The sequence below is a fragment of the Liolophura sinensis genome, unplaced genomic scaffold (genome assembly GCF_032854445.1).
Source record: "Liolophura sinensis isolate JHLJ2023 unplaced genomic scaffold, CUHK_Ljap_v2 scaffold_14, whole genome shotgun sequence".
In the NCBI taxonomy this organism is placed as follows: domain Eukaryota; kingdom Metazoa; phylum Mollusca; class Polyplacophora; order Chitonida; family Chitonidae; genus Liolophura; species Liolophura sinensis.
In genome coordinates, this window is record NW_027017953.1 from 412,517 (window position 1) to 438,951 (window position 26,435).

The following is a 26,435-nucleotide window of genomic DNA, read 5'->3' on the forward strand; positions in this document are numbered from 1 at the left end:
GCTGCCCTAGTCATTTCAGCATACCCAAGAGTAGTAGTCCTATCTGCCCTAGTCATTTCAGCATACCCAAGAGTAGTAGTCCTATCTGCCCTAGTCATTTCAGCATACCCATGAGTAGTAGTCCTGTCTGCCCTAGTCATTTCAGCATACCCATGAGTAGTAGTCCTATCTGCTCTAGTCATTTCAGCATTCCCAAGAGTAGTAGTTCTAGCTGCCCTAGTCATTTCAGCATACCCATGAGTAGTAGTCCTGTCTGCCCAAGTCATTTCAGCATACCCAAGAGTAGTAGTCCTATCTGCTCTAGTCATTTCAGCATTCCCATGAGTAGTAGTCCTGTCTACCCTAGTCATTTCAGCATACCCATGAGTAGTAGTCCTGTCTGCCCAAGTCATTTCAGCATACCCAAGAGTAGTAGTCCTATCTGCCCTAGTCATTTCAGCATTCCCATAAGTAGTAGTCCTGGCTGCTCTAGTCATTTCAGCATACCCATGAGTAGTAGTCCTAGCTGCCCTAGTCATTTCAGCATACCCAAGAGTAGTAGTCCTATCTGCCCTAGTCATTTCAGCATTCCCATAAGTAGTAGTCCTGGCTGCTCTAGTCATTTCAGCATTCCCATAAGTAGTAGTCCTGGCTGCTCTAGTCATTTCAGCATACCCAAGAGTAGTAGTCCTATCTGCTCTAGTCATTTCAGCATTCCCATGAGTAGTAGTCCTGTCTACCCTAGTCATTTCAGCATACCCATGAGTAGTAGTCCTGTCTGCCCTAGTCATTTCAGCATACCCAAGAGTAGTAGTCCTGTCTGCCCTAGTCATTTCAGCATACCCAAGAGTAGTAGTTCTAGCTGCCCTAGTCATTTCAGCATTCCCATGAGTAGTAGTCCTGTCTGCCCTAGTCATTTCAGCATACCCATGAGTAGTAGTCCTAGCTGCCCTAGTCATTTCAGCATACCCATGAGTAGTAGTCCTATCTGCTCTAGTCATTTCAGCATACCCAAGAGTAGTAGTCCTATCTGCCCTAGCTATTTCAGCATTCCCATAAGTAGTAGTCCTATCTGCTCTAGTCATTTCAGCATACCCAAGAGTAGTAGTTCTAGCTGCCCTAGTCATTTCAGCATACCCATGAGTAGTAGTCCTGTCTGCTCTAGTCATTTCAGCATTCCCATGAGTAGTATTTTTAGCTGCCCTAGTCATTTCAGCATACCCAAGAGTAGTAGTCCTAGCTGCCCTAGTCATTTCAGCATACCCATGAGTAGTAGTCCTATCTGCCCTAGTCATTTCAGCATACCCATGAGTAGTAGTCCTAGCTGCCCTTGTCATTTCAGCATACCCAAGAGTAGTAGTCCTAGCTGCCTTAGTCATTTCAGCATACCCATGAGTAGTAGTCCTATCTGCCCTAGTCATTTCAGCATACCCATGAGTAGTAGTCCTATCTGCCTTAGTTATTTCAGCTTACTTATTTGTAGTAGTGCTAGCTACCCTAGCCATTTCAGCAGTCATGATTAGTAGTCTTAGCTGCCCAAGTCATTTCATCATACCCATGAGTAGTAGTCCTAGCTACCCTAGTCATTTCAGCATACCCATGAGTAGTAGTCCTGTCTACCCTAGTCATTTCAGTATAATCATGATGTATCGTGATGTATTATGTATTATGAGGTATGGGGTGTGGTGTGTCATGATGTACATGTATCATGATATGACGTATCATGATGTATGACGTATCATGATGTATGACGTATCATGATGTATGACGTACTATGATGTATGACGTATCATGATGTATGAGGTATCATGATGTATGACGTACTATGATGTATGACGTATCATGATGTATGAGGTATCATGATGTATGACGTACTATGATGTATGACGTATCATGATGCATGACGTATCATGATGCATGACGTACTATGATGTATGACGTACTATAATGTATGACGTATCATGATGCATGACATATCATGATGCATGAAGTATCATGAGGCATGACATATCATGATGTATGACGTATCATGATGTATGATGTATTATGGTGTGTTATTCCTTTACTCTCTTTAACAGGTCGGGTGTAACCCAAATGAGGACATTGCTTTCTTTGCCGTAGACTCACTTCGTCAACTCTCTATGAAGTTTTTGGAGAAAGGAGAATTTGCCAATTTCAGATTTCAGAAAGATTTTCTCCGACCATTTGAACATATCATGAAAAAGAATAGGTAAGATCATCTAGGAGTATAAAAATAATGTTTAGCCCAAAACCGTTTGCATGAAATTAAAAATATATTTTAAAAATGCATTTGTGAAGTATAAGGCTCTGTGTGCGGATACAGAGTACAAAAATAATGTTTTGCCCAAAACCGTTTGCATGAAATTAAAAATGTATTTGTGAAGTATAATAATATTTTGTTATTGAATGTCATATGGTTGTAAAAGAGCCGAAAGCTGAAAAATGCTGATATTACATACTTTACTGAGTTTTTGTGCCTTTGCCTCGTGAAGGTCACCAACAATTCGGGATATGGTGGTCCGCTGTGTAGCTCAGATGGTCAACTCACAGGCAGGAAACATCAAGTCTGGTTGGAAGAACATCTTCAGTGTGTTCCATCTGGCTGCTTCAGATCTAGATGAGGGTATTGTGGAGCTGGCCTTCCAGACAACTGGGAAAATCATATGTGAGTCAGGAAACCTCTTACCTTCTAGACTCTGTGTGTGGCTAGGAACCTTCTAAGCTCTGTGTGTGGCTAGGAACCTTCTAGGCTCTGTGTGTGGCTAGGAACCTTCTAGGCTCTGTGTGCGGATAGAAAATGCTTGGTTCAGAATTATAGCCGTCAGACTGGAGTCTCTCATTTTGGGAATCTAGCCAGTGAGGTTACCAGTGAGATATTTGAATGCTGCACCAGGTAATTTGGCTGGCAGCTTTTACACAGATTTTTCAGATTTAACTCCTGAGAGGGAGAGTTGGGTAACTTTGTATCCAGCCATTAATTTGTAAACTTTTGTATAAGTAAAGTGCTCTTGAGTTTGGTGTAAAAAGGCAGTCAGATAAATAATTAGACCTATAACTGTGTTATAAAGTGATGTAATTTGTACCTTATGTCATTCTGTACCCCAGGAGTAAGTGTGCCTACCTGTAAGTCTCAATTGTGTACAGGTAATTTGTAATGATGAATACTTAATGGTACTCTCTTCTAAACCCATGTCAGTAATATGTGTCCTCCTTCTGTCTGTTACAGCCAGTATCTTTGAGAAGCACTTTGCCTCCATTATTGACTCTTTCCAAGATGCTGTGAAGTGTCTGTCAGAGTTTGCTTGTAACGCAGCCTTCCCAGACACCAGCATGGAGGCCATACGACTCATCAGAAACTGTGCCAAATATGTGGCCGAGAAACCAAATGTAAGTAGGAAAAGGGCAGTTAAATTACACATATATGTGTATTACAACAGCCCCAGGGCGAGTCCCCCAATAGGACAGTCAGGATAGGGGTGAGGCCTCTGGCAGGACAGTGCTGGGACATTAAACATGGCAGGCTTGGTACAAACCCTGGGTGAGTCCCATGACAGGACAGTCCTGGTACATTAAACATGGCAGGCTTGGTACATCCCCTGGGTGAGTCCCGTGACAGGACAGTCCTGGGGCATTAAACATCATAGACTTGGTGCAGCCCTAGGGTGAGGCCTCTGGCAGGACAGTCCAGGGACGTTAAACATGACACACTTTTTTCAAACCCAAAGGTGAGTCCCCTGACAGGACAGTCATGGGGCATTAGACATGACAGACTTGGTACAACTTAACCTGACAGTCAGGGTGAGGGAGTATCAGTATACTGATGAGAGGGACAGTGTAAATTGTAAGGCTTGAGGATTAAGCTGGGTGACGTGCTTATTTTGCAGATGTTCCGCGAACATGGCAGTGAAGAGATGAACGTCCCTGAGGAGGACCGAGTCTGGGTCAAAGGCTGGTTCCCTGTTCTCTTTGAACTCTCCTGTATCATCAACAGGTGTAAACTGGATGTCAGAACAAGGTGAGTCAGACTAGACAACTCTTCTGTATCATCAACAGGTGTAAACTTGATGTCAGAACAAGGTGATTCAGACTAGAAAGCTTTCCTGTATCATCAACAGGTGTAAACTTGATGTCAGAACAAGGTGAGTCAGACTAGAAAGCTTTCCTGAATCACCAGAAGGTGTAAACACGATGTCAGAACAAGGTGAATCAGACTAGAAAACTCATCTGTATCATCAGCAGGTGTGAACTGGACATCAGGACAATGTGAGTCAGACTAGAGAACTCTCCTGTATCATCAACAGGTGTGAACTGGACGTCAAGAAAAGGTGAGTCAGACTAGAAAACTCTTCTGTATCATGAACAGGTGTGAACCGGACATCAAGACAAGGTGAGTCAGACTAGACAACTCTTCTGTATCATCAACAGGTGTAAACTCGATGTCAGAACAAGGTGTCAAGACTAGAAAGCTCTCCTGTATCATCAGTAGGTGTAAACTCGATGTCAGAACAAGGTGAGTCAGACTAGAAAGCTCTCCTGTATCATCAGTAGATGTAAACTCGATGTCAGAACAAGGTGAGTCAGACTAGAAAGCTCTCCTGTATCATCAGTAGATGTAAACTCGATGTCAGAACAAGGTGAGTCAGACTAGAAAGCTCTCCTGTATCATCAACAGGTGTGAACTCAATGTCAGAACAAGGTGAGTCAGACTAGAAAGCTCTCCTGTATCATCAGTAGGTGTAAACTCAATATCAGAACAAGGTGAGTCAGACTAGAAAACTCTGCTGTATCATCAGCAGGTGTGAACTCAATGTCAGAATAAGGTGAGTCAGACTAGAAAGCTCTCCTGTATCATCAATAGGTGTAAACTGGGTGTCAGAACAAGGTGAGTCAGACTAGACTACTCTTCTGTATAATTCAACAGGTGTGAACACTCCTGTATCATTAACAGGTGTGAATCTCACATTAGGACAACGTGAGTCAGACTAGAGAACTCCTCCATGTTCTGTTCCATGTGTTTTTGTGACGATTTGCTAACCATTACTTTTATTCTTTCATTATTTAGATTCTTTAGAGTGTTATCACCTTTTGTATAACTACTACAATACCAAGGATCCATGCTGGACATGTTGTCCACTGTGTTCTGTAAGAAGACAACTTGTCCAAAACTTCACCATTGAGGCTGTGACATGAAATCCTGCTTCTGCTGGTTAGACTGGGGTGTAATCGGGTACAGGTGTACTTGGTGTGCCATACTCGTTTTTTTTTTATGGATACTTCAGGTTCCCTCTACCCATTAACTAATTGCTGCTGAAACACCAATAAAATAAGTGCAATAACTGAGTTCTTCAAGGCCAACATGTTGCATTTAATCTACATGTTGCTGTGTTATCATTTGACAGAGGCTTGACTGTGATGTTTGAGATTAGAAGACGTATGGAGAATCATTCCAGCAGCACTGGTGGCGAGACCTCTTCAGAATTGTCTTCAGGATCTTTGATAACATGAAGTTACCCGAGCAGCAGAACGAGGTACGTAGTTGTAGTAAGGGAGTAAGGTTCAACTTAATTTAGGACATAGAAGAATATCTATTTAAAGTGGTAGTGTAAGCTGCTTTGCTTAATATACCCCTCATAACGTGTGCCTCTGTTGTTGGTGAGTCAGCCCCTGACCGGTTTACTTAAAGCTCGGGCTTTGACTGCTACCTCTCAAATGACCATCGTTTCTCCCAGCATTCCATTCATCGTTTGTTATACAAGTCAAACTGTAGATAGTGATCTGCCTAAGCAGCCAGTGTTTGACCAGATTGTATCTCAATTCAGAAAGCAGAGTGGATGACGACAACCTGCAACCATGCCTTGTATGCCATTGTGGACGTGTTCACTCAGTACTACGACATCCTACACCTATCCTGCTCTCAGAGCTCTACCAGCAGCTACACTGGTGTGTCCAGCAAGGTAAGTCCTAAGACATCCTACACTCATTCTGCTCTCAGAGCGATGCCCCCTCCATCAATGGTACAGTACACCACACCGTGTATGTCATGATAGCCCTCCACCAATCCTACGTACAGCATGCACGTGTATGTTACGATGCCCCTCTACCAGTGCTACAGTACAGCACGCACATGTATGTTACGATGCCCCTCCACCAATCCTACGTTACAGCACGCACATGTATGTTACGATGCCCCTCTACCAATGCTACAGTACAGCACACAGGTGTATGTTACGATGCCCCTCTACACATGTATGGTACGATGCCCCTCCACCAATCCAACAGGACAGCACACACATGTATGTTATGATGCCCCTCCATCAATTTACAGTACAGCACACACATGTACGTTATGATGCCCCCTCCATCAGTGCTACAGTACAGCACACACGTGTATGTTACGATGCCCCTATACAAATTATGTTACGATGCTCCTCTACCAGTGCTACAGTACACCACACACATGTATGTTACGATGTCCCTCCACCAATCCTACAGTACAGCACGCACATGTATGTTACGATGCCCCTCCACTAATCCTACAGTACACCACGCACATGTATGTCACGATGCTCCTCTACCAGTGCTACAGTACAGCAAACACATGTATGTTATGATCCCCCTCCATCAATGCTACAGTACAGCACACACGTGTATATTATGATGCCCCTCCATCAATGCTACAGTACAGCACACACGTGTATGTTATGATTCCCCTCCATCAATGCCACAGTACAGCACACATGTGTATGTCATGATGCCCCTCCGTCAATACTACAGTACACCACACACGTGTATGTTATGATGCCCCCCCATCAGTGCTACAGCACAGCACACATGTGTATGTCATGATGCCCCTCCGTCAATGCTACAGTACAGCACACACGTGTATGTTATGATGCCCCCCCCCCCCATCAATGCTACAGTACACCACACACATGTGTATGTCATGATGCCCCTCTGTCAATGCTACAGTACACCACACACATGTATGTTACGATGCTCCACTACCAGTGCTCACAGCACACACGTATGTTATGATGCTCCCCCATCAATGCTACAGTACAGCACACATGTGTAGGTCATGATGCCCCTCCGTCAGTGCTACAGTACAGCACACACATGTATGTTACGATGCTCCTCTACCAGTGCTCATAGCACACACGTATGTTATGATGCCCCTCCATCAATGCTACAGTACAGCACGCACGTGTATGTTACGATGCTCCTCTACCAATGCTACAGTACAACACACTTGTGTACGTTACATTTCCTGTTGCAGATAACGAGCAGTTGGCCCGATCAGGGACAAACTGTCTGGAGAACCTGGTCATATCAAATGGTCTCAAGTTCTCATCAGAAGTATGGGATAAAACAGGTTCTGTGATGCTGGACATCTTCAGGACTACCATCCCTAGCAAGTGAGTATCAGGCTGTAGGTGGCTACCATTCCCAGCAAGGGATTGTCAGGCTGAAGCTGGCTATAGAGGACTACCATTCCCAACAAGGGATTGTCAGGCTGAAGCTGGCTATAGAGGACTACCATTCCCAACAAGGGATTGTCAAGCTGAAGCTGGCTATAGAGGACTACCATTCCTAGCATGGGAGTGTCAGGCTGAAGCCGGGTATAGAGGACCACCATTCCTAGCATGAGAGTGTCAGGCTATAGCCGGCTACCATTCCCAGCAAGGGAATGTCAAGCTGAAGCCAGGTATAGAGGACTACCATTCCCAGCAAGGGAATGTCAGGCTATAGCCGGCTACCATTCCCAGCAAGGGAGTATCAGGCTGAAGCCGGCCATAGAGGACTACCATTCCTAGCAAGGGTGTCAGGCTATAGCCGACTATAGAGGACTACCATTCTTAGCATGAGAGTGTCAGGCTATGGCCGGCTATAGAGGACTACCATTCCTAGCAAGGGAGTGTCAGGCTGAAGCCAGTTATAGAGGACTACCATTCCTAGCATGGGAGTGTCAGGCTATAGCCGACTATAGAGGACTACCATTCCTAGCCTAGGGAGTGTCAGGCTGAAGCCAGCTATAGCAGCTGTAGAACACAATAGGTACATACATGGGTATATGTTCTGCAGGTTTAATATGGAATTCTGCATGCAGTGAAATGTCATGATCAAGATTTTAGAAATTGGTGTCAGTGATGAAAACTCTTTCGGGAATATTTGTGGCATTTGTTTAAGAATTTTCGCTGCCAATATTTATAAAGGAAATGTAATTCAAGTATTCTGTAGGCAGTTATTTTTTTCTTTTCTTTTCTTTTTTTTTGTATCTAAATCATGCTATGTGTACCCTTTCCCCCTCTCTCTAGTTTGTTGTCATGGAGACCTGATACTCAACTAGATGATGGGTCTCCACTGAAGACAGGGCGTCAGGATACAATACCAGACTATGATGTGTCTCATCGGGAAGAGATTCAGGTATGCACTCCATCTACATCTGTGTCACAAGGGTAGGATATCTGAAGCAAGCCTCTAGCACACCCTCTGCAGTCATTCCACCAGTCTGTGGCGATTAATCAGCCATAACTTTTTATCAAGCTCTCAACTAGGAGACTCTTGCTGCACTTCAGAAATTTTGTGGAGAATTTTGTCATTTTTTTTCCAACTGTTTTTTTCAAGGAGAAAATGCCATTTAAAAATATTTTTGTATGGTGGGTATTTTGGACCACCTTTTGGTATAAAGGCAGTCTGACCCAGTTATATATAAATATACAATAAATGAGGATGCGATCAACGTAACATTTATTTATTTAAATGTCGTGTTGTTTTTTAGTTTATATTCACACACAAGCATTAAATCTGAATTATGACAATATTCATGAATGTATATTGTACACACATATAAATAGGGTTAAAATTTCCCCAAACTATTGAATATCCTTCTTACAGGCAAGTCCTTTAGTGGTTGATGGGATCCTTTCCTTTACAGGATGACCGTTCACAGACTTCTCTGGATAACATCTCTGACACTTCACGCTTGAAGAGAGCAGACAGCCAGCATAGTGTCAACAGTAACATGTCTGTAGAGTCCCGAGAACACAAGATCCCCAAGTCCAGTGAGTATAGCTACAGTGTACACGTACCTATAGCAGCTATAGAGTCTGTAGAGTCCCGAGAACACAAGATCCCCAAGTCCAGTGAGTATAGCTACAGTGTACACGTACCTATAGCAGCTATAGAGTCTGTAGAGTCCCGAGAACACAAGATCCCCAAGTCCATTGAGTATAGCTACAGTGTACACGTACCTATAGCAGCTATTCCCGGGAACACAAGATCCCCAAGTCCATTGAGTATAGCTACAGTGTACACGTACCTATAGCAGCTATAGAGTCTGTAGAGACACAGGAACACAAGATCCCCAAGTCCATTGAGTATAGCCACAGTGTACACGTACCTATAGCAGCTATTGAGTCTGTAGAGTCACGGGAACACAAAATCCCCAAGTCCATTGAGTATAGCCACAGTGTACACGTACCTATAGCAGCTATAGAGTCTGTAGAGTCCTGGGAACACAAGATCCCCAATTCCATTGAGTATAGCTACAGTGTACACGTACCTATAGCAGCTATGGAGTCTGTAGAGTCCCGGGAACACAAAATCCCAAATTCCATTGAGTATAGCTACAGTGTACACGTACCTATAGCAGCTATAGAGTCAGTAGAGTCCCGAGAACACAAGATCCCCAAGTCCATTGAGTATAGCTACAGTGTACACGTACCTATAGCAGCTATTCCCGGGAACACAAGATCCCCAAGTCCATTGAGTATAGCTACAGTGTACACGTACCTATAGCAGCTATGGAGTCTGTAGAGTCCCGGGAACACAAAATCCCAAATTCCATTGAGTATAGCTACAGTGTACACGTACCTATAGCAGCTATAGAGTCTGTAGAGTCCCAGGAACACAAGATCCCCAAGTCCATTGAGTATAGCCACAGTGTACACGTACCTATAGCAGCTATTGAGTCTGTAGAGTCCCGGGAACACAAAATCCCCAAGTCCATTGAGTATAGCTACAGCGTACACGTACCTATAGCAGCTATAGAGTCTGTAGAGTTCCGGGAACACAAGATCCCCAAGTCCAGTGAGTATAGCTACAGTGTACACGTACCTATAGCAGCTATAGAGTCTGTAGAGTCCCAGGAACACAAAATCCCCAAGTCCATTGAGTATAGCTACAGTGCACATGTACCCTAATATTATCTACTTTTATTAGGACTCATTTCAGATTTGTTTTCAGTTTTAGTATGATCTTTAGTAAGATAAAGTCTATCCATTTAAATGATGTACAGGGATGTGTCCGGTGTGTTTGTTCACACAGCGTATTGACAATGGCCTTGCTGAGGACCTGTTACACAAATGGTATACTCAAGCTTGAAATTCTGCAGTAATTAACTTGTACTTTGGGTTACAATTCATTGTTCAGAATTGCTGTGGTAAAACTAGAAGTGCCTAAGATCTGCTGTTCGTTGAAGACCTTGATAGTGTTCGTGTGTGCTGTATACATCGTACAAGTATATATCTGATGTCTCTAGTTCCCTAGAGACGCAGAAAATTTACAGCTATGTAATCCTTTGAACTCTTGGATGTTGTAAAATACCACTGAGAAATATGACTGACCCTGTTTACAGAAGTGCCTCCTGAACAGAGACTGTTCCAGGCCCTGCTGATAAAGTGTGTAGTTCAGTTAGAGCTGATACAGACAATTGATAATATTGTCTTCTTCCCTACGACCAGTAAGAAGGAGGACATGGAGAACCTGGCTGCTGCTCAGGTAAGCTATGGCAGAAAGGTCACCTGACAGGTGCTGATCAGGTAAGCTATGGCAGAAAGGTCACCTGACAGGTGCTGATCAGGTAAGCTATGGCAGAAAGGTCACCTGACAGGTGCTGATCAGGTAAGCTATGGCAGAAAGGTCACCTGACAGGTGCTGATCAGGTAAGCTATGGCAGAAAGGTCACCTGACAGGTGCTAATCAGGTAATCTTTGACAGAATTGTCACCTGACAGAGCTCATAAACTTGTTATATGTGAAAAGACTGATATTTGAGAACCTGGCTGCTGCTTCTCATGCAAGCTGTATTAGAATTGTCACCTGACAGAGCTCATAAACTTGTTATATGTGAAAAGACTGATATTTGAGAACCTGGCTGCTGCTTCTCATGCAAGCTGTATTAGAATTGTCACCTGACAGAGCTCATAAACTTGTTATATGTGAAAAGACTGATATTTGAGAACCTGGCTGCTGCTTCTCATGCAAGCTGTATTAGAATTGTCACCTGACAGAGCCCATAAACTTGTTATATGTGAAAAGACTGATATTTGAGAACCTGGCTTCTGCTTCGCAGGCAAGCTGTGTTAGAAATGTCACCTGACAGAGCAGATAAACTTCTTATAAATAAAATGACTGATATCTGAGAACCTGAGTGCTGCTCAGGCAAGCTGTGTCAGAAATGTCACCTGACAGAGCAGATTAACTTGCTATAAGTATATGTACATACCCATTTTGGCAAGCCCTCTTAACGTTGCGTTCACTTAACCACCTCGGCAACCACTACCATAGGCATTATGTCGTCCTTGTATTTGCAGTCTCGTAACGTTAAAACAGCTTGTGCAACTGGGCCCTGTCACTTAGTGCAGTGGTTACATTACAGGCTAAATAATGTAATATTCCTCAACGTTGTTGCTGTAGGCCACCCAGGCCTCTTGTTGTGTTGATATTTCCTGCTGCCATGTTGTTGCTGTTGTGTTCAGGCTGAGGGGGATGAGATCCCATATGGCAGTGACCCGAGCCAGCAGAAGGAAGATCAGGGCATGTACCAGTATCTAGCCTCCTCACAGCTCTTCCAGCTAGCAGACTGTCTCCTTGAGTCACACACTTTTGCCAAGGCCTTCAACTCAAACCATGAGCAGCGAAATATACTCTGGAAAGCAGGTGAGTGGTCTACCAGTTGATACTTCAGAGAAAAAATATACAAGTTTTAATTTCACTGACTCTGACATTTGTTGTTTAGAAACTACTGACTAAACGATAAAATAAACGACAAAACAATGTATTTGTATAATTTGAACAGAGTGACTAAGTAGGCTAAGGGTCTGCTGGGGGATGAAGTCAGTTTAGGCAGATACAGTATCCTGTGTACTTACATCCTTTGTGATACTGTCGTTCATTATTACTCGGCTTGTAATTCGTGTAATTCTACGTCTGCTGTGGTCCGTAAATGATACAGAACGCTCCCATAATACTGTGTGAAATGAGGCTACGGCTTCATGTAACTAAATCATTGTAAACAATAATAAAATGATGTTTTATCCAGTAGCTCTGTCTTATCATCTGTCATTTCATGCAGTGAATGGGTAAAAGCTATGTCACAGATTAGGCCACAAAATCTGATAGCATAGTGCTTGATGGGATACAATTCCCAAGATGGCTACCTTGATTCACACCAGTCATTTGTGAAGTATTGTCATTTTGTTCTACATGTTATTTGGTGAACTCTCATTAAAATAATAAAATGTGATACTTTTTAGAAAGCTTGAGTATCAGGCTTTTGATTAAAATATGTTTTAGCCAGGTGCTGTCTTGTCTTTTAAGGAATGCTAAATTAGCAAGGGTACATAGAAAGCATTAAGTCCCAATCTGAAAGCAATTTTTTCAACATGTAGTTGGTTGAGTTTTCTGTCTGACTACTTCCCTGTAACTGTTAATCACCCAAGTACCAGTCTCTTATGGCATGCTACAAGCTCGCCACTAGCTCAGATATTGTAAGCACAGACTGTAGACATACTGTTGGGATGTTTGAGCACAGTGATCAGAAGCTCAACTAAGGCACAGCAGTCCACTGTCATTGACCTGCACAGACTGTAGACATGCTGTTGGGATGTTTGAGCACAGTGACCAGAAGCTCAACTGAAGCACAGCAGCCCACTGTCATTGACCTGCACAGACTGTAGACATACCGTTGGGATGTTTGAGCACAGTGACCAGAAGCTCAACTGAAGCACAGCAGCCCACTGTCATTGACCTGCACAGACTGTAGACATGCTGTTGGGATGTTTGAGCACAGTGACCAGAAGCTCAACTGAAGCACAGCAGCCCACTGTCATTGACCTGCACAGACTGTAGACATGCTGTTGGGATGTTTGAGCACAGTGACCAGAAGCTCAACTAAGGCACAGCAGTCCACTGTCATTGACCTGCACAGACTGTAGACATGCTGTTGGGATGGTTGAGCACAGTGATCAGAAGCTCAACTGAAGCACAGCAGCCCACTGTCATTGACCTGCACAGACTGTAGACATACCGTTGGGATGTTTGAGCACAGTGACCAGAACCTCAACTGAAGCACAGCAGTCCACTGTCATTGACCTGCACAGGCTGTAGACATGCTGTTGGGATGTTTGAGCACAGTGACCAGAAGCTCAACTGAAGCACAGCAGTCCACTGTCATTGACCTGCACAGGCTGTAGACATGCTGTTGGGATGTTTGAGCACAGTGACCAGAAGCTCAACTGAAGCACAGCAGTCCACTGTCATTGACCTGCACAGACTGTAGACATGCTGTTGGGATGGTTGAGCACAGTGATCAGAAGCTCAACTGAAGCACAGCAGCCCACTGTCATTGACCTGCACAGGCTGTACACATACTGTTGGGATGTTTGGACTCTGTGACCAGAAGCTCAACTGAAGCACAGCTTCAGTGCACCTCATGTGAGCTACAGAGAGACTAGCGGTTCACTCCTGCGGAGTCTGTAGAGAGCCTGTGTAACAAGGTTTGTTCTGTAATTCTTATGATATTGAGTGTCTGTTGTATGTTACAGGGTTTAAGGGGAAGGCCAAACCTAACTTACTGAAGCAGGAAACCCAGAGCTTGGCATGTTTACTGAGGATACTGTTCAGAATGTATAATGATGACGCACGGCACGATGCATGGCCCGCTGTCGAGAGCAGACTCATCAGGTATTAACGCCCTATAGGTTACATCTAGCCTCATTTGTCAGTCCGTCAGTCAGTGTTGAATTGAATTGAGTTGGTATTGAATTGAGACTTTGCACTTCACCTTGATGACACACAAACCAGATTTGAGTTTTAAGGTGTTTTATTCATTTTATCATCTAAAATTATTTTTGGATAGTTTCACAGACTTTCTGTCAAATCGGTTCTTTTCATTGAATTGAAACTTCTTGCAGAGTTTGATAATGTTGTTGTCCTGTTTTGAACTTTCTGAACCTTTTGCCGAAATTGTTCGTTGTATAGAAATTGTTCGTTGTATAGAAATTGTTTGTTGTATAGAAATTGTTCGTTGTATAGAAATTGTTTGTTGTATAGAAATTGCAAAACAGCCTACTAATCCAGAGTGAAACACATGAGGAAATAAAACAGAAAGATGTAAACATGACCTGTTTTGGAAGCAGATTATAGGATAGAATAGTTATAGGATCATTCTGTGTTCAATCAAGCGATTCTCAGAAAGTCCACGACATATAGATATATTCCAAAAGTCTATTGATTGATACATGTACATGTATGTGTACACTTATGACCTGCTGAACAACATAGTTGCTATCCAGACTTGACAAAGGTTTGAAATTTTCAGGCATTTTTAAAGCTTTAAAACTATTGGTTGGATGAGACTTACTGCACAATTTGCCTGTATGTTGACAGTGTGTGTGGCACAGCCCTGGATTACTTCCTCAGTCTACAATCAGACAGTCACAGGGAAGCCTGGGGAAGTCTGCTCATTCTGCTGCTGACACGCCTCCTCAAGATGTCAGACAAGAGGGTGAGTACTGACCATGGGTAGGGTGGGGACTAGTGTAGTTACCCTGTGTTCTGTTCATTTGTCATTCAAGTGTCTACTGTGGGAAATGTTCAGTTGTGGGAAGTGTTCTATACTGTGTGAAATGTTCAGTTGTGGGAAGTGTTCCACTGTGCGAAATGTTCAGTTGTGGGAAATGTTCTATTTTGTGAAATGTTCAGTTGTGGGAAATGTTCTACTGTGGGAAATGTTCAGTTGTGGGAAGTGTTCTGTGCAAAATGTTCAGTTGTGGGAAGTGTTCTACTGTGTGAAATGTTCAGTTGTGGGAAGTGTTCTACTGTGGGAAATGTTCTATTGTGGGAAATGTTCAGTTGTGGGAAATGTTCTACTGTGCGAAATGTTCAGTTGTGGGAAGTGTTCTACTGTGTGAAATGTTCAACTATGGGAAGTGCTCAACTGTGAAATGTACTATTGTGTCAAATGTTCAACTGTGGGAAGAGTTTACTTGTGTCAAATGTTCATCTTTGTAAAATGATTAACTGTGGGAAGTGTTTACTTGTGTCAAATGTTCAGTTGTGGGAAGTGTTTACTTGTGTCAAATGATCATCTTTGTCAGATGTTCATCTTTGTCAAATGTTCAGCTATGGGAAGTGTTCACTTGTCTTTTTCATCTTTGTCAGATGTTCAACTGTGTAAAATGTGTCTGGTTTGTTGTGTTTCAGTTTCAAGTCCACACCAAAGCCTACTACAGTCTTGTCTGTGACATGATTGTTTACGACCTCAAGCCAGAACTACGCTCTGTGCTGAAAAAGTTTTATGTTCGTGTTGGAAATGCATTCAGCATTACAGACATGGAATGAAGAACACCAGTCCATGATGAAGTTGTTTTACATGTATGCTAGTGTTGGTAACACCTTCAGCATTACATGTATGGAAATTTCTGCAATGGGGCTGTTATGTTAGTGGGTATAGTGTGTCCAAAACTACCTTAGCAATAAACGACCCGGTCACATTGTACATGTGCCACAGGCATAGTACTCCCACATCTGTAGTGTGTGTAGATAATGTAGTCAGGGTGAATATCAATAAGAACAAAAGCTGAAAGTGCTAGGAAAAATGGTGATTGAGTGAAATGTCCAGATCTGTGGAAACCATTGACCATCTGAGGTTGAGAGGCTCTGTTACACAGGATACAACAATACAGAAAGCTGAAACACAAGTATTCACACCTCACTGGTTTGGTGAAGATGGGGAAAGTCTCCAGGGTGATGGACACAGAGGACTGTGTTGAATGTGTCTGGCATCAGATGCTATCAGGGTATGTCTTCATTTAACGGCTTGTCTCCAAATGTGATTATATGTATGGTGTGTCATAACTGCTGCCATTACTGCACAATTGGTGAGGAAACAACTGTACATAATGCGACTGAGAAAAGATTGTCTATATCCATCGTGTGGTCATGAAGAATCTGTGTAAAAGGAGAATGGTTTAAAGATAAGTGATTGTGAAATCCTTTGTTCCTGTAACCCTCCAGCATACTTCTAGGTGTGTATATTTTGTCAGTTTGTTAATGCTGTGGACGGGTATACATCTGGGTGTTGAGAGCCCTCTACATCTGTACATGTTCAGGTAAAAATGTCGAATGGACAGCAGATTTTTCTAGTAATGTTGTAATGTGACTGAAGAGTTGTACCTACCACACAACATTGTCTCTGTATACATAAAATAAAATTCTGTTGTTTTTTGGGAGGGAGGGGAAGGAGGAGTGTCCGTAAATTGTTAGTTGAGCAGGAATATCTATATGTACATTGTATAACAGTGAATTTCTCTGTCCATAGCTCATGCAAACTATATGCATACTGTCAATATAGGCAAAAGGCCTGGGAACTGCCATGAAATGTGAATAACACGAGTTTAAAACTCATACACATTTTTTGTACAGAGAGGCATAGTGATATGTGCTTTGTAATCGGAATGGTCGTCATTTTAATGCAGTCTCTGATATATCAGTTTTTCCTGTTAAATGTGATATCAGTTCATGCTTGAGAGGGGACACAACTCTGAGTGTATTACACAAGTCCTGGCTGGAAGTCCACAGTTCTCGTTCAGTCGTATTGGTACAAGCCTGGATAAAGTCTGAACTGTTTTGTATAAAATATCCATGATCAACCTCTAGACAAAGATGATGTCTAAACATACTTCATTTTATTATTATTGTTTTCATGTGAGGCACTGTTTATACTGTTTGTTATATGAGCTCTTTTAATAAGTTGGTATTTGAGAAGCCGACATACGATATTTGGGGCTGGCATGTGGTATTTGAGAAGCGGGCATGTGGTGTTTGAGACTGACATGTGGTGTTTGAGGCTGGCATGTGGTATTTGAGAAGCTGGCATGTGGTGTTTGAGGCTAGCATGTGGTGTTAGCTATTTGCTATTCTTACATGTACTTGAGATGTAATGCAGTAAAGCTGCTGCTATGTCATTGTGTCACCATTGTTTCCATGGAAATGGCAATTTTTTAAATCTGTTTAATCTGTTAATCTGAGCATTAAAGATGATTCCATTATAAGCTCTTAACCAGGTAAACATGTTGCTCTATATTCTACATGCATACTTCAGCTGGTGGAGAAGAGCTAGTAATAGGTATAAAAAGCTTTGTTGATGCATTTACATGTGTCAGTTAGCACCTCATACACATACCATTTTTTCAAAAAAAGCAGAAGTAGAATACCAGTATGCAGGTGGGAGTACTGTACTGACTCCCTACATTTGTACTGTATTGGCACTTGGTGTTGTGGTGTGAACTTTGTATTAGAGCTATAGCGTCACATGTTTGTGATTTTTTCTGGGCATTGTCACAGAAGTTACCTGTTTCCATCCATCCTCACATGCATACCCCTGACTAAACTAACATGGGGGTCCCTGCTTTATGGGAGAGAACATTGGCTACATCTGTGTGAGTTTCTACATGGGAAGGTCTGCCAGTAACCTGTGGAAGGTCGTAGCTCTGTTTGGTTTCCTCCCACCATAATGCTGACCCCTGTCGTATAAATGAAATATTCCTGAGTACAGCGTATAGCAGCAATCAAATAAATCTGTATGAGTTTCATATCATTGACATTCTTCACATTTAAATGTATGGTATTCTTATTTATGAGGCAGACAATGTGACTTCCTGTTATTGATGCTCTGGCATCATTTTGTGATCCTTTATTCCAAATGATTTGTATATATTTGGGGAAGAGCATATGTGAACATATGTGAATGTAGAGACTGCGTATGGCTAATGTTTGGCTGGTAAAACTGGTGAAGTCTGACTGTGTATGTACAGCTCTGTGTTTTTACTCTTTTTACTGTCACATGTACAACTGCTAACTGTTATACTGATGTGTACATATCTCTGTATATACATCTCTATACATATACATTTATATACACATGCATCCTGGATGAGCCTGATCAGGTGTAAATGTGGTCAAATCCTGTATACACATGCATCCCGGATGAGCCTGATCAGGTGTAAATGTTGTCAAATCTTGTATACGGATGAGCCTGATCAGTTGTGAATGTGGTCAAATCCTGTATACACATGCATCCCGATGAGCCTGATTAGGTGTAAATGTGGTCAAATCCTGTATACACATGCATCCTGGATGAGCCTGATCAGGTGTAAATGTTGTCAAATCTTGTATGCGGATGCATCCCGATGAGCCTGATCAGGTGTAAATGTGGTCAGATCCTGTATACACATGCATCCCGGATGAGCCTGATCAGGTGTAAATGTGGTCAGATCCTGTATACACATGCATCCCGGATGAGCCTGATCAGGTGTAAATGTGGTCAGATCCTGTATACACATGCATCCTGATGAGCCTGATCAGGTGTAAATGTGGTCATATCCTGTATACACATGCATCCCGGATGAGCCTGATCAGGTGTAAATGCGGTCATATCCTGTATACACATGCATCCCGGATGAGCCTGATCAGGTGTAAATGTTGTCAAATCTTGTATGCGGATGCATCCCGATGAGCCTGATCAGGTGTAAATGTGGTCAGATCCTGTATACACATGCATCCTGATGAGCCTGATCAGGTGTAAATGTGGTCAAATCCTGTATACACATGCATCCCGGATGAGCCTGATCAGGTGTAAATGTGGTCAGATCCTGTATACACATGCATCCCGGATGAGCCTGATCAGGTGTAAATGTGGTCAGATCCTGTATACACATGCATCCTGATGAGCCTGATCAGGTGTAAATGTGGTCAGATCCTGTATACACATGCATCCCGGATGAGCCTGATCAGGTGTAAATGTGGTCAGATCCTGTATACACATGCATCCCGGATGAGCCTGATCAGGTGTAAATGTGGTCAAATCCTGTATACACATGCATCCCAATGAGCCTGATCAGGTGTAAATGTGGTCAGATCCTGTATACACATGCATCCCGATGAGCCTGATCAGGTGTAAATGTGGTCAGATCCTGTATACACATGCTTCCCGGATGAGCCTGATCAGGTGTAAATGTGGTCAGATCCTGTATACACATGCATCCCGGATGAGCCTGATCAGGTGTAAATGTGGTCAAATCCTGTATACACATGCATCCCAATGAGCCTGATCAGGTGTAAATGTGGTCAGATCCTGTATACACATGCATCCCAATGAGCCTGATCAGGTGTAAATGTGGTCAGATCCTGTATACACATGCATCCCAATGAGCCTGATCAGGTGTAAATGCGGTCAGATCCTGTATACACATGCATCCCAATGAGCCTGATCAGGTGTAAATGTGGTCAGATCCTGTACACACATGCATCCCGGATGAGCCTGATCAGGTGTAAATGTGGTCAAATCCTGTATACACATGCATCCCAATGAGCCTGATCAGGTGTAAATGTGGTCAAATCCTGTATATAATCAGATGAATAATAAGAATATGCATATGAACGTAGTGGTGTCCTGAATGTTTGCTAATTGTTTTATACCATCATGTGTGTCTAGTGTTTTCTTCTCTTCCTCTATATTTTCTCTTTTGTGCTGTATATATTGGGTCAACAATTATTTTTGCTTAGGTGTCGACTTCATTTTGTCTTTCTCACAGTAGGTCTCCTTTTCTTCCCTACTCTGAAGTACCAAGTTTTGAAGTTATCATATTATCTTTCTCCTGTTACATGTGTAGCCCAATTTAAAAAAATGGATTCCACAAAAGCCACTGTAGCTGAAGGCACATGTGCTTGAGGGCTACAATTAAGTTTAACATGCAGGTACGATTTATCTGTTTTGTGATATTGCCCTTACGTATGCATCAGATCAGTAACACTAAATGCTTGTCCCCCCAGCAATTAGGAGCTGGCTTCATGAAATAAGTTACCAACTGACTCATTTTCCATCCAAAACGTTAATGCCGAAGAACCAGGATAAACTTCTTATTGTCTCCAGAACAGTGGTTTTAAAAAGCTGTTAGAATTAATGAAAGCATTGTGGTGATATGGATATGGTAATGTGGGAGAGGACTCGGTACAGAATTGTACACCTGTGCCCATGTCCATGTATTTTATGCAGCTCAAAGGGTTTTAATTACTATAAGTGAGAGAGATTTTTGTTGTACTGATACTAATACTTGAATAATGCTTCAGAGTGAAAATTGCCAAATTCTATGTAGGCATGGCCAGCAGTATTTGTGCAGGACAATGGTCTGTGTTACCTGTATATGTAGAGATTCAGGACTTACCTGTGTTTGGTCAGGGTAAGAGTGAAGTGGTTGGTATTTACGTACTTCTGGGTAGAAGTAGGTTATTATCAACCACGTAATATATATCAACTGGGGTTAACATAGGTGACAAAATTCACTCTTCAGGACAAAGTGTTCACTGAGAGGGTCCACGTAATATAGTATGGGGATGGTGAAAGCTCTTGTTACAGAGTGCCATGAGAAGACAAGTCATCAACCACAAATACTTACATCAGATAGTTTCTTTGAAATGTTATCATTTTGACATTAGCTATGGACATCGACATACCTGTAGCGAGAGTACAAAGGCTGAGCTTCAGGCATTTTGGTCTTTATGTTACACTGATGGTGTTCCCACTAAAACTGCCCAGTTCATTGCAAGCGCCAACTGGACACCCGTCAAACACCGATACTTACCAGTAGAGTATTAGACAAGAACCATAGCTATAACTATACTCCATACCTTTTCTGCTGTCTGCCACTGTTGTGCGGGATTTTATAAGTGTTATTGTTCATTTTATGCTGTTTCTGTGAGTTATTGTTTGTCCTATCCATAAGCCTAGCTGTATATTTTCATATCCATGTGCTAGTGGTTAATTTATGCATGTCCATATTTCTGTGGAGGAAGTCCGCGTTGTCTGCACTAGGGCTGTACATGTATGTTACTTTTCTCCCGTCTTATGATAAAACGGTGAAAGGAAGTGACAGAATCAATGTTAATTGATATACTTGTGTACCAATGTACCGTCCACAGTGAAAGTGATACACTTGTGTATACCATCCACGGTGATATTGATACACTTGTGTATACCATCCACAGTGAAATTGATACACATATGTATACCATCCACGGTGAGGTTGATACACTAGTGTATACCATCCACGGTGAAATCGATACACATGTATACCATCCATGGGGAAATCGATACACATGTGTATACCATCCACACTGAAATTGATACACTTGTGTATACCATCCACGGTGAAATTGATACACTTGTGTATACCATCCACGGTGAGGTTGATACACTCGTGTATACCATCCACACTGAAATTGATACACATGTGTATACCATCCATGGTGAAATCGATACACATGTGTATAACATCCATGGTGAAGTTGATACACTTGTGTATACCATCCACGGTGAAATTGATACACTTGTGTATACCATCCACGGTGAGGTTGATACACTCGTGTATACCATCCACGGTGAAATTGATACACATGTGTATACCATCCATGGTGAAATTGATACACATGTGTATAACATCCACGGTGAAGTTGATACACTTGTGTATACCATCCACGGTGAAATTGATACACTTGTGTATACCATCCATGGTGAGGTTGATACACTCGTGTATACCATCCACAGTGAAATTGATACACATGTGTATACCATCCATGGTGAAATTGATACACATGTGTATAACATCCACGGTGAAGTTGATACACTAGTGTATACCATCCACGGTGAAATTGATACACTTGTGTATACCATCCACGGTGAGGTTGATACACTTGTGTATACCATCCACGGTGAGGTTGATACACTTGTGTATACCATCCACGGTGAAATAATACAGTCCGATTCCTTCCTGCTAGGAAAACAGAACAGCGCCGTAAGTTTAACCATACATGGCCACAGCTCTCTGCGTCTAGCTGATGTTCCATGAGTGGATGCTGTGTTCGTGACAGCTTTCCACGTGTAGCTGGGAAACAGCATGCATACATAAAGTAGCGTTATCTCTGTACAGGATGAATCATTTCACACAGCTCATTGCGGAGACACAGTTGTCTACTGTAAATAAAATTTGTATGGAAAGTCCGTCACAAGAAATAAAGCTATCATATATGTTTATATAACTGGATTTCGCGTTACTTTTTGGCTGAGGTTGTTAGCACGCAATAAACCAGGAGCATCTCACCAATGAGGTCGCTGTCAGTTCAAGTCCAGCTCATGCTAGCCTCCTCTGCAGCCGTACTTGGGAAGGTCTGCCAGCACCCTGTGGATGGTCATATATTTCCGCCGGGCTGCACGGTTTTTTATCCCACCATAATGCTGGGCAATGTAGGAATCAGTAAAATCAAATAACTAATTTTTCGGATTATTTCATAGCAGTTATTTGCGTGGAAAAACTACACAGACCCAATGACATATGTTTACCGCGATATAAAGGGCTTTAGATGGTCAGGCTGCTGTTACTTGCATGGAAAAACTATACAGAGCCAATGACATATGTTTACCGCGATATCAAGGGCTTTAGATGGTCAGGCTACTGTTGGTTCCATGGGAAAACTGCCCTGAGCCAGTGGCATATGTTTACCGCGATGTCAAGGGCTTTAGAATGTCAGGCTGCTGTTACTTGCATGAGAAAACTGCCCTGAGCCAGAGGCATATGTTTACCGCGATATCAAGGGCTTTAGATGGTCAGGCTACTGTTGCTTGCATGGAAAAACTGCACAGAGCCAATGACATATGTTTACCGCGATGTCAAGGATTTTAGATGGTCAGGCTGCTGTTACTTCCATAGGAAAACTGCCCTGCGCCAGTGGCATATGTTTACCGCGATATCAAGGGCTTTAGATGGTCAGGCTGCTGTTACTTGCATAGGAAAACTGCCCTGAGCCAGAGGCATATGTTTACCGCGATGACAAGGGCTTTAGATGGTCAGGCTACTGTTACTTGCATGGAAAAACTACACAGAGCCAATGACATATGTTTACCGCGATGACAAGGGCTTTAGATGGTCAGGCTACTGTTACTTGCATGGAAAAACTACACAGAGCCAATGACATATGTTTACCGCGATATCAAGGATTTTAGATGGTCAGGCTACTGTTACTTCCATAGGAAAACTGCCCTGCGCCAATGGCATATGTTTACCGCGATATCAAGGGCTTTAGATGGTCAGGCTGCTGTTACTTGCATGGAAAAACTACACAGAGCCAATGAAAATGTTTACCGCGATATCAAGGGCTTTAGATGGTCAGGCCACTATTTCTTGCATAAGAAAACTGCACAGAGCCAATAGCATATGTTTACCGCGATATCAAGGGTTTTAGATGAACAGGCTACTGTTACTTGCCGTTTTCCAAGTTATCGCGGATTTAGAGGTAGAGCTATGCGATATTCTGAATAAACGCCCCGACTGCAGAAAATTGCTGGCTGGACTCACGCTGAGGAAGAAAGTAGGCCTATAATAAGTCGTTGTGCGGAGAATTAGCTATATGGATTTATTTGCACTTTGAGCAAATATGACTTTGATGGCCGGGTTGTTCACCGTTTGCCGAGAGGTTATCAAATTTTTGGTACTTTCCACACTGATTCATCTTTTCTTATCTACTACCTCGCCCACCTGTAGAATCATTCCACAGAGACATTCTGTTTACAACGCATCACCTGTAGAATCATTCAGCAGAGACTCTGTTCACAGCTGACCACCTGTAGAGTAATACCACAGAAACTTTCTTTTGACAAATCATCACCTGTAGAGTAATACCACAGAGACTTTCTTTTGACAAATCATCACCTGTAGAGTAATACCACAGAGACTTTCTTTTGACAAATCATCACCTGTAGAGTAATACCACAGAGACTTTCTGTTTACAGCTCATCGCTTGTAGAATCATTCCACAGAGACTTTCTGTTTACAGCTCATCACCTGTAGAATCATTCCACAGAGACTTTCTGTTTACAGCTCATCACCTGTAGAATCATACAGCAGAGACTTCCTGTTTATACCACAACCTTTTCACCTTCATCTAATAACCAACAGACCCCATGTAACACTCATTTTATTGAAAACCAGATATTAAAGCTCCCATAGCCGACCCCATTGGAGACAGTCTTACGCTGGTTCAAAAAGTCGCTTTATGCCAGTCTGACATTGAAGAGGGGAAATTTAATTTACTTTATTTGCTCCCGGTAACGACGTGGCTTTCAACCAGCTTTAGGCCCCGGGATCACAAAGAAATTGTTATTTCTTATGTACCAATGTCAATTTTTTTCTTGACAACGTAAATTCTAGGTAAGGTATTGCAAAATAATACTCAGATAAAATGTAATAAATAAAGGTATTGCGTTCAGATAAAATAAAGGAAGGGAAAACACCAAATTTAAGAATTGCATATTTGGTTTAAGTCCAAGATCGTTGCGTGATCCCGAGACCAACAGAGTCGATTTATACTTGTTGTGGGAATGGTAAGTGGATCGAATGTCGCAAATGCACATTTTTCACGTCAATTTGCTATAAATGAACTGGTTTAAATCTGACCGCATGAAGAAACAAATTCCGGCTTAAAACTAGTTTGAGCTCATGGTCGTGTGAACCGACGCATTATTACAACTGGATTCAGTTTAAACTTGTTTATGATTTGATTTGGGGTACATTCTTAGCAAAGTTGTCACACCAAGCAGCGCTAACAGGTCTAGCGGAGTTGTACTATTATAACAAGACGTCACTATATCTAGCAGTGCTAACGGGTCTTTTGAATTATATACTGCTCAAGACTCCTAGTTGTACGTAGGTTCAGTAATAATAATAAAGTCAAGCCATCACCATCATCTTAATAATCATCTTAATTCGATCCGGCAAGTGGATCGAAAGCTTGTGAAACCTTTTACATTTACGTGGTGATGCCTTGACTTTTTTATTATTAGATCTGTCGAAGTTGTATTATAAGGTGACATCACAATGGTTGAAGAGCTCATGAGCCAAAGCGCAGCCCGTATACTTTGCGTCTGTGCAACGTTACGGAGACGTCCGAATAATTCTGAAATCGCCACTTGATGACGTGACGTCACAGTAGCCTTAGGTGTTCACATAGCAGCGACAATTCGGCCAAATATTTGAAAACAATCATCTCAATCAGTGTACAGCCTTAATAAGGTAGGCCTTAATGCTCGCTATTAGTTTATGCTGTTGTTTTTGAACCACAGCTCTTTCTTTGTTCCTTTGTTTGTTGACATATGTTACGGGAATGATTGGATAAACGTCCCTCACTTGATCCTAGCCAGATTCCAGATCTCTTCAGATGAGGATAGTGTGGCGACAGTCCATGGCATCAGAACGTGTAACTGTAAACGTGTTCTGTGTAAGTTAGATCCAGGATGGTTTGGTGACCATTTATGGCATCAGAACATGTAACTGTAAACGTGCTCGGTGTAAGTTAGATCGGGGATGGTGTGGTGACAGTCCATGGCATCAGAACGTGTAACTGTAAACGTGTTCGGTGTAAGTTAGATCCGGGATGGTGTGGTGACAGTTCATGGCATCGAAACGTGTAACTGTAAACGTGTTCGGTGTAAGTTAGATCCAGGATGATTTGGTGACCGTTTATGGCATCAGAACATGTAACGGTAAACGTGCTCGGTGTAAGTTAGATCGGTGATGGTGTGGTGGCAGTTCATGGCATTTGAATGTGCTGCTGTAAACGTGGTCGGTGTAAGTTAGATCGGTGATGGTGTGGTGACAGTCCATGGCATCAGAACGTGTAACTGTAAACGTGTTCGGTGTAAGTTAGATCCGGGATGGTGTGGTGACAGTTCATGGCATTTGAAAGTGTAACTGTAAACGTGTTCGGTGTAAGTTAGATCCAGGATGATTTGGTGACCGTTTATGGCATCAGAACATGTAACGGTAAACGTGCTCGGTGTAAGTTAGATCGGTGATGGTGTGGTGGCAGTTCATGGCATTTGAATGTGCTGCTGTAAACGTGGTCGGTGTAAGTTAGATCTGTGATGGTGTGGTGACAGTTCATGGCATTTGAACGTGTTACTGTAAACGTGTTCGGTGTAAGCTTGATTGGGGATGTTGTGTTGACAGTTTCCGAGCATCAGAACGTGTTACTGTGAACGTGTTCGGTGTAAGTTAGATCCACGATGGTGTGGTGACAGTTCATGACATTTGAACGTGCTGCTGT

At 42.5% G+C, this 26,435-nt stretch overlaps 1 protein-coding gene across 1 annotated transcript in view; it reads left to right on the plus strand.

Annotated features, from left to right (window-relative positions):
• LOC135481245 (brefeldin A-inhibited guanine nucleotide-exchange protein 1-like) overlaps positions 1 to 19,219 on the plus strand; it is an 85,671-nt gene extending 66,452 nt beyond the window's left edge. The window contains 16 exon segments of the mRNA XM_064761088.1: positions 2,058 to 2,209; positions 2,493 to 2,665; positions 3,227 to 3,387; positions 3,885 to 4,015; positions 5,400 to 5,422; positions 5,425 to 5,528; positions 5,820 to 5,898; positions 5,901 to 5,954; positions 7,277 to 7,415; positions 8,316 to 8,424; positions 8,936 to 9,062; positions 10,637 to 10,779; positions 11,759 to 11,939; positions 13,826 to 13,964; positions 14,670 to 14,787; positions 15,486 to 19,219. Coding sequence (XP_064617158.1) covers positions 2,058 to 2,209; positions 2,493 to 2,665; positions 3,227 to 3,387; positions 3,885 to 4,015; positions 5,400 to 5,422; positions 5,425 to 5,528; positions 5,820 to 5,898; positions 5,901 to 5,954; positions 7,277 to 7,415; positions 8,316 to 8,424; positions 8,936 to 9,062; positions 10,637 to 10,779; positions 11,759 to 11,939; positions 13,826 to 13,964; positions 14,670 to 14,787; positions 15,486 to 15,623 — 1,971 coding nt within the window. The 3' untranslated portion in view covers positions 15,624 to 19,219.
• Positions 19,220 to 26,435: the final 7,216 nt, after the last annotated feature.